The 9,545-nt window shown below is 31.8% G+C and overlaps 1 protein-coding gene across 1 annotated transcript in view; it reads right to left on the bottom strand.

Moving 5' to 3' along the window:
• Positions 1-1,990: 1,990 nt before the first annotated feature.
• LOC117178591 (lathosterol oxidase-like) overlaps positions 1,991-9,545 on the bottom strand; it is a 50,810-nt gene continuing 43,255 nt past the window's right edge. The window contains exons 4-6 of the mRNA XM_033370018.1: positions 6,823-7,006; positions 2,367-2,539; positions 1,991-2,194 (exon numbers count right to left, since the gene is read on the bottom strand). Of these exons, the coding sequence (XP_033225909.1) occupies positions 1,991-2,194; positions 2,367-2,539; positions 6,823-7,006 (561 nt within the window). The remainder of the gene's footprint in view (positions 2,195-2,366; positions 2,540-6,822; positions 7,007-9,545) is intronic.

Below are 9,545 nucleotides of genomic sequence, written 5' to 3'. Positions count from 1 at the left end.
TATATTTGGATATTATAAATAGAAAGAGAGTTGCATTCAAGAACTGAAAACAATTATTTACGTTAAAAATTGTCATGATCACAATTTTTTAATAAGTAGACAAATAAGCTAATTTAAAATATTGTTTCGTTTCAGTCATTTTCTTGAAATTATAAGTTGAATGAAAACCTTTTGTGCATGTGGATCGAAATCCATTTCAAAATAGGGAGTTTCTATAAAATATTAAATCGAAGAATATCTCAACGTCGACATACATTTTATATACAAAGTGTTAACTATTTGTTCAAAAATATAAACAGTCGAAAAATACTTATACTTGTATTTGTGGATTTTTTTAATTTGGCTATAGCTGAGAAAAAAATTCTGTAACTTATATACCAGCCTGAACATTTTTATGGGCAGCAGAATTATTTTCATAATACAACTTTCGTAGATTGCTTGGAAAGAACAAAAGATAAAACATTTTAAAATAAAAGTTTGCAGACCTGAAAATGATCTACAAAAAATACATTTTGCACTTTTGTGATATCTTATGCCGTTTACGTGAAAAATTCTAAAAATAAGTCTCCCGACTTAAAAAATGGGTAAACCCACATAAATTTTAAAGCATAGGAATTTTCCAGAAAATCATTTACATTTTTTCAATAGTCGAAGAAGAAGAAGATATCGAAAAAATCAAATATCTAAATTACGTCACAAAATGTAGAATTGTAAAGAAAATATTTATAAGATTTTGAAGAATATTCGTCAAAACTGAAATATCCATAACTTCATCGAGATTTTTTTTCTTAAATCGGAAATATGTGGGTCCTCTAATTTTATCTGAAAACCAACATATTTCGTCCCTGGAGGATTCTGCGACTTGAAACTCTGTGAAATCAAGAACAATACAATAATGAATCAAAATTTAATTTTCACCGTAAAATAATTATTGTTCGGCATAGCAGAACCCATTTCTATCAATAAAATGCTTCGTTCGAGTTATGAACTTTTTGAAGAACTAGCTAATTAATTTATTATTTAACTAATTAATTAAAAATTAAAATCCATCTTGGTGTTAAATTTAACCGAAATCTACATATCTCAAAAAGATACTTGTTTGTCTTTTTTCTAAACGTTGAAATGTAAAATTGTCATGAAATATAAATTTATCCATTAAGATGTAAGTTTAACTTGCAAAAACTTTAAAGCGATATAGAATGGTACAAAAGAATGCTTTTTTATTCTAAATTGAAGTTATTCACAATTTAAACAAATTAATGTTTCTAATTTCGATCTCCAAAATTCAGCATTCTTCAAATCAGACATCGAAAATTTTAGACCTGAAAAATTTCAAATTGTTGTGTTTTCAATAATTAAAGTTCTATGCGTTGCCGTGTTTACTCAGGTAAGATTATTTTTGGTAAATAATAATCCGGCTTACCAACGGAGCTACTTTACACAGATGATTTAATTTTTCTTTGCTGTGAAAAGAAATACGAGCATAACATAATGATAAAAAGAGTTACGAGTTATTTTCGATGTCTGATCAGTATGTAGACTACTGATCAATAAGCTCCATGTTATTGAAAAGAATTTTCTATTAATCTATAACGGTAGCCAGTAATTGTCACTGCCCTCTTATTTTTTCCATAAACTAAAGCGCCAATACCGTGGCGTCAGCGGTTATTGACTTTTATAGAAAAATCATTAGCATCGTTACTTACGGCTTTTTCAAAAATAAAAGCAGCAATCGTGATCACACGCATCGGCTGTTCCGTTCAAACAGTTGTGGCGAAACATTAACGCCTTGATAAATGATGCTCGATCACACTAAATCCTTTCGTAAATTCATTGCATTACCTAAATCTGCTATTGATAATCATCTCATAGATAAACTTGAAAATATTTTTAATGTGACATTATTTCCTGCTGCTAACAAAAACGTAATACCTTGCAGGAGCTTCTTTACACTGCTACTAAATATAAAGCAAAGAAGCATTACTTCTTATTATTCCATCTTTTTCAATTCTAAATCGGCTTTCGATAAACTATAGATTAGCTTATTATCTCGGTAAGCCAGAGGATTTTCCGCCTCACGCTCCTCGATATCAGCCAATATTTCATTCTCGGTTGCTTCAGTAATTTTTTTTCCTTTTCCGTAAAACGTTTCTTCTGTGTAAATGCAGTCCTTTTGTCTGAAGGTTCCATGAATCTTTAAAAAAAGTGAAGAAATTTGAAGTTCGTTGTCATTTAAAATAAGAGGATTAAAATATTAGAGAAAATTTTTTATTTTAAAAATCTAATATTGAATTTTAATCATCTTATTCAAATAAATTGAGTGAGCATACTTTTGGAATATATAGTAGGTGGTACCAAAAAAATACCTTGTCCCATATGAAGCAATTAAATCCGAAGTTGACGTGGAAATATTGATGGTGATTATCGTGGAAAATGGCATCAGGTTGCCAGGGCTGCCACCAGTAGGCTTTGAAGTTGATTCCAGAATGATCAATAATTCCGTGATAGTAATTGTACATTGCTATCACGCAATATGGAACTAGAACATAACAATTCATCGCAAAATTTTCTAAAAGTGATTTAAAATAATAAATTGCAGAACAATATTATAATATAAGTATTCCAGGCATTATCTTTTTATGGCAACATATAACCTTCATTATTTTTTAAAGGCTTGGACATTTTTAAGTACGCCATATTCATTGAAAAAATTCTAAAGTTAAATCCGAATTCAACCACGTAACAAGTCGTTTCCTATGAAGTTTTTATAAAATTCTGAGAAATGTCATTTAAAATAAAATAGGTTTGTACACCCGCATGTTCCAAAAAGGTTAAATGTTAATGTCAGGCGTTGCTATTTTAAAATCTTTAGTGGTTTAAGATGTTTTTATCAATCAAAAATCAAAAAATGTTTTTTGAATTCATTATTATTTATTATATAATTATATTATTCATAATCATTATTGTTATTATGGTATAATAATAAGCGAATCATATGATATATTTTGTTACGGAAAACATGACGCGCCTGACTACAGACGGTTTTTAACACTGTCCTCTAAAAGGGCCTCTATGGATCAGTAGTGTGACGCTATCATATCCAGACACTGGTTTCTCCAATATTCGGGCTTGGATAAACGTAAAAAGGTGAATGCTCAAGATGAGAATATTTTACAGTTTTCAATTGATTTTGGTGTTAACATTTTTCAAAATAAATTAATATTAAATTGAGCGGAAAAAGTCAGATTGTAAAATGTCATCAGGTCCCATGAAAATCTGGGAAAAATTTAGGTTTTTACTTAAAATGCAAGAATTCTTAACTTTACAGGATAATTCTGAATTACAGTTCTTATTGGCGAAAAAAATTTCATCTTCAGCTACTGAGCTGCCGAATTGCCACATTGCAGGTTTCATTGAAAAAAGTTAAAGTTCTGAAGAAATGGCAGTGAATTTAAATCATTATTCTTAAATTAAAGAAACGAAAGCCAGATATATTGGTAGCTGTTGATTTTTTCAAAATTGCCTTTTTCCACAATGGTCAATATAATTTGTTTGATTTTTTCAGCCAATAATCCCGATTTCGAAAAAATGCTAAATATTTTCTTTAGGTTGCTTTTTCTCCTAAATGTTAAAAAGAACTAAAGTCGTTTAAAAATATTGACTATATCTTGGTTCGCTTTGTCAAATGGATGAATGACAGGCTTTAATATACAAATTGAGTTATATTTGGTTCAGTATTACACATCGCGAGTCTTTGCGCAAGCGTAATTGATATGTGAATACCAAATCGACTTGCAGGGGACACCAAGTATCGGTTTGTTTTCAATCGAATCGTTCGTACGTGCGGAAACTTTGAGGAAAGTACCTCATCAAAATCAGAATAAAATACCCGTAGGGACTCTTGAATGAGATAACACAGTGGTAAAATATAGAGTTCTTGCGTCCGCCATGTAAAATAGTACCTAACCGTGGGCTACGGAGTCTAGATATTTCATCCACGACGTCTTATTGGATTCGTTCTCGACTCGCGGAAAATTCAAATTAGAGACTTTGCAAGCAAACTAAAGAAAAAGAAGCCTACAGACGGGCTAGTGATTTCTCTATCCTGTTTGCGATAAATTAAAGTTTGATCACCATCACTGACACGTAAACCGTTTTTACGAGGTCATTAGCTTGAAGTGTATGAAGACACGGATCGAATAAATGTGATATTCGTCACGAAAGTTCTCTGAGCAGTTAATTCAAATGAATCGCGCTACTGCAAAATAATTTTCTGAATCTCTTTCCGTCTTGAATTTTTTTCAGATTAAATAATGTTAGCTGATATCATTGTGAAATATTACTTGCTTCTTCAGTTACAATTTACAAAAGTAGACAATCTTGCTATCTTTTGTTTAATTAAACTCGTTTGTGTCAATAAGGAGGATTAAACTTTAACCACAAATAGTTGCATTTTTAACCCTACAGGCGAATTTTCGAGCAAGAATGATGAATTTACAACCCAGAGTTTGTATATCAAAAAAAAAAAATTTTTAATACAACAGGACGAATTTTGTATTCGAATACAAATTTTTAACAAATCAGTTCAATTCTGTACTATAAGAGAACCAACCAAATGGTCGATTTTTCAAAGGGCAGAAGTGTAAGAGATATTTCGATGTTGTTCATAATAAAAACCCTAAGATAATAAGAATGAAATAAAACCTTCTGGTATAATAGTCTTAAGAACTAATTTTCTTCAGTTTAAAAAACTGTTAATAGAAACAAAACACTGACACAGCAAATTTTTTTACATGCATATCTACGTGTGAAACCGTTAAATTTGGGCCAATCCCGAAAAAACCCCGACTATTAGAAAAACGTCGAGCATGGGCATCTACGAAACACAATTTCCTTGTGTTTCTTATTTTTCAATCTTTAATAATAAAAAACATCAGAATGCCAGCGAAAATCTTATTTTAATGCACATGTACATGCCAAAACCTTAATATTTAGCTGTCTTCGTGCTGGCTCCACAATGTGCCCTAAAAATTGCACGTACGTCCACGTACGTTAATATCGATTCGTACATCTGCGTTGTTCTCCATTGCTACCAACTTTCGCGTGTTTTTTATTGGTTCACATTCCAGTGTTCTTGTAAACATTCGACTCCGTTGAACCACCGGGACACCGGAATATAAACCAATGTTAATACGCGCGATAGTTGGTAGCAATGGGCAACAAAGCAAATGTAAACATTGATATGAAAGTACGTCGAGGTACATACAATTCTTAGGGTACATTCTGAAGCCAGCCTCAAAGATAATCGAGTTTAAAGAAAAGGTTCCAGCATATTCGTCAAAAAAGCAAAGCTTCTTCATTTTTAGTATTCTTCAGCAACTGACAAAATAAAAGCTAAATTTTTACATAGCAAATTTTATTTTTTACTGTACATCGACATGCCTAAAGCTTCAATTTGAGCCATTTTCGAATACAATGGATCTAAACGAAAAGATTCCAAGATATTGGCGTAAAAAATAAAAAATGCCTCATTTTATTTATTTCTCAATCTTTGATAAAAAATAAACAACAGCATGGCATAGCAAATTTTATTTTTCAATTTACATCTGCATGCCAATATATTCAATTTTAACTATTTTTAACGAACAACTAATTATTTTTAGGACACGATAACCCCTGTACAAAAAAAACAGATCGCTATTCACATCAAGCCACAGCCACACAGAAAAACACATGCATTCATACACACGCCGGGAGCGGGTGCTAATTTGAAAAACTGCATCCGATCCCAGCGAAATCGCTGTAAAATTTCAGCCATAACTACGGCTGACTACCGTGAGATAGGTGATATATACACTACAAGTCAAAAGTTTGGGTTCACTCAGAAAAATCGTTTTTTTTTTATTTATCGCTTTAATTATACCGGAGCTAAAAAAATGTTTCTTTAAAAGGTTGATTTTTTTCGAAATTCTGTTTAAAATAAGCCCAGGGCAAAGCCAATTTGTCTAGTTTTTAAGTTGATATTGCAAAAAGAGTGCAAATTTCAATGTTTTCTTAAATTTTCAATAACTCACGAAATAGTCAACGTTTTTTAATGTTCTTGGTCTCATTTTGAAGCTTTTTTTCACCGTATTACAACAGATTACGAGTAATAATCGTAAAAAATGTTTTTTCGAATTACATGAACTTGAATTTGTAACAAAAAGTTTGTAAAAATTGAAATATTATTTTTAGTAACAAAAATATTTTCGTAAAATATATGAAACATATAATCATGAATTTTCAATGTAATTTCCTCAAAATATATATTTATTAAACTTTTATTCTGATTTGCCTACAGAAAAGATGTTATTACAACTTCAAGTTCTTGAAATTCGAAAAGAAATTTTTTAGGATTCATACTCGTAAGCTGCTGTGATACGGTGAAAAAAAATCTTCAAAATAAGCCCAAGAACATTGAAAAACGTTGACTATTTCGGAAGTTATTGAAAATTTAAGAAAACATTAAAATTTACACTATTTTTGCAATATCTACTTAAGAACTAGACAAATAGGCTTCATCCTGGGCTTATTTTAGACAAAATTTCGAAGTAAGTTAATTAAGAAGCCTTGGGTACTTTCCAAACTCAAAATTCATTAACAAGGATGTGTTGTACAAGCATAATTCGCAATATTTCCATTTGGCTAGACCTAAATTAGGAAAATAAAATAAACTTAATGGAATCTGTATAAGCATCAGAGAGCGTGACCATCAGTCAGTGTAGATATTTTTTCTATAACCGTAAAAATATAAAATTAAGTTTTAAAATATAAAAAACTTACCCCAATGTAGCGGAATCAGGAATAGCGGCACAAGCATGGTCATCTGAATGTGTAGAATTTCAAAGGGATGAATAGCGGTAACCGAGAATGCTGTCGGTTGCTTGTACTTGTGATGCAGCTTGTGGAACTTTTTGTACAACCAGGGTGTGTGATATATTCGATGCAACCAATACGTAAGGTAATCCTGTGGTGCGAAAGAAAAATTCCTGTCAAACGCGCTCATCTGCAGCAGTTATGTAATCAAGAAGACAAATGCTTTCAATCGGAAATATGGAAAATCGCCAAGCTTTTGGACGGTTTCCTTCTACAGTTTGAATGTGAGTATGCGAGTACTTCATGGACCGGGGGCGAGTTCTTCGGAGGTAAACGAAAACACAAATCACTTTGGAAACTTTTGCGACCATAAGTACCAACCCCGTCCACCCTCAAGCATAAGTTTCCGCGTGTGGAATAGCTTATAGCCTGTGACCACTGATAGAATATATCTTAGGAAAATAGTTATGTTAGAAACTTCCCGAAAACCTGCAGTGAGAGAAAAATGGGGCTAGTTTTTTTATCATCCTGAAGTAAAATCGAAAATCAAAGTAGTTTTCTCATATTTTTGGACCCTACTTCCCCTCCTATCCCCCTCATCCCATCCCTTTCCGTATTTCCGTTGCTTCCTCATCTAACGCTTCTCCTACTTTTTCTAGTCTAATTTCCCTTTCCGGAAAAAAATACGGCAGGTGGACGAACGGACACCCGACTAAAACTATCAGGGTTTCTGCTTGTGGCTACGAACGAATAAAGACTTACATTCATTTTGTCACTAAGCTGGCCGAGAATTAAGGTTTGCTCTTTAAAGTAAATTACAAACTGACCATTCATACTAAGGATAAACTGGATGTAGTTTTAATACTGGATTTGTTCACAGGTCCGATTTGTAGGGAGTTGAAAACGAAGCACCATCCGGGGTTGCACGATTGGATTACATTCCGGGGACGTGTTAGGTTGCAAAACACACGCCAGGTAATGCAACAGAGTGAGACAAATGAGAGAGAGAGAGAGACACGAGAAGACAATATCCATGGCATATCAGGTCTTACAAGCTTACTGAAAACCCCGAAATGAATCGTCTGTTCTGAATTTTCAAGTTCTTTCACTGCATTTTTGCATTTTTACAATGTACGAACAAATAAAAATTAGTATTAAATTATCGCAAGCATTATCTTTATGCTACTAATTCATGATTAACTTTATGACAAAGGATTTTAATTATAAAACTGAAACAGCAGAGAAAAAAAAGATTTTTTAAGCATTTGCAGTGAACTGTGCAAAGAGCAATTTAGAGTTCATAGAGTTGGATTTTTATGTGCATATAGCATGGTGAACGTGTACCCAATAAGCACTCTTTCGAAAAGGATTCAACTACCTGTTAATTACTTTGAAAGCGAGTACTTGCCAAAATTGCATTACAGTCGCAACAGCTGCTGCGTAGAACTACGATTCATTTAAATGGAATACATAAAATTACCAAAATTAAGCTTTTATCTGTACGTAATGTTTAAAAAAAATCAAATTAGCCAATATTGGAGTTGAACTAAAATGTCACTGGAGACGCCCCTTCTATTTTGTTATGAACAGTAAAAAAATTGGAATAGTGCATATCCATATCTAATTGTAAAACGGTTTTGGCTTTAGATTTGATTAACTATATATAATAAGACTAGTGGCTATATGCATAATTTAATTATAATTTGACCTGATACAATACATTGCACCGTCTGGCTTGAGTCTGTAATTAAGGTGAGACTACAGAACCCTGACCACACCAAGATTTTAGCTTTGTGTGCGATTCACTTATCTTTATTGAACCTCGCTCGATGTTAAACTTTCCGGAATGAGTTTTAAATATGAAATATATTTTTTTAATTTTTCAAAAAAGTACTAAATAAATTTTTGGTATGTACACTTTTTGTAATGAATAATATAAAAATAAAATTGTAAATTGGAAAAAAGAAATTTTTTTTAAATTACGATATTTTTTTGATGAGTGAAAAATAAGTGGTTTGTTTTGTGTTAGCTTCATATTGATTTGAAATAAACATTGTTGTGTCAAGATGAGAAACTAAACTTTTTTCTTAGTTTAAACATTCTGAATTAGGGTTTTTTCAGCAATATTTAGATCTAGCACAGTAAAAAAATAAATGTTGTGTGATTAAAAAATAATAGCACGTTTCTTTGATACAAACTTAAGAAATTACAGATAAAAATGCTTCTTTCAAAACAATATTAAACTAGAACTTTGTACACATTTTATGCAATATTTATACTAGGACTAATAAATAAACTACACGAGTAAAATGCTTCGACTTGATTTCGACTTGGTTATGTCTTGAGTTCGTCTCCAAGACATCGATGTCTGGCTGCCTCTCAAAACTGAGTCGAGACACAGGCCTTCGTCTTGCGTATATGGCCATGACAGGTAAAACAGCGTTTACTTGTCTTAAGTAGAGCCTTGTCTTGGCTTAAATTATCGAACCTTTTTTGGCTCATAAATGAGATTAAAATTGATGAATGATAAATATGTCATTAATAAATTAATTATTGTTAATTTAAAAATTCAGATTCGGTGGGTCTGAGTGAGTATAACCCTTACAAATTTTCATTAAAAAATAAAAATTGTAACTTTCTAGAAGGATCTTCTAAGCCGTTATAAATACGTAAAAACAAAAAACATTTTC

This window comes from Belonocnema kinseyi, chromosome 8 (genome assembly GCF_010883055.1).
Source record: "Belonocnema kinseyi isolate 2016_QV_RU_SX_M_011 chromosome 8, B_treatae_v1, whole genome shotgun sequence".
Lineage (NCBI taxonomy): Eukaryota > Metazoa > Arthropoda > Insecta > Hymenoptera > Cynipidae > Belonocnema > Belonocnema kinseyi.
This window is presented reverse-complemented; position numbering and strand designations above follow the sequence as displayed.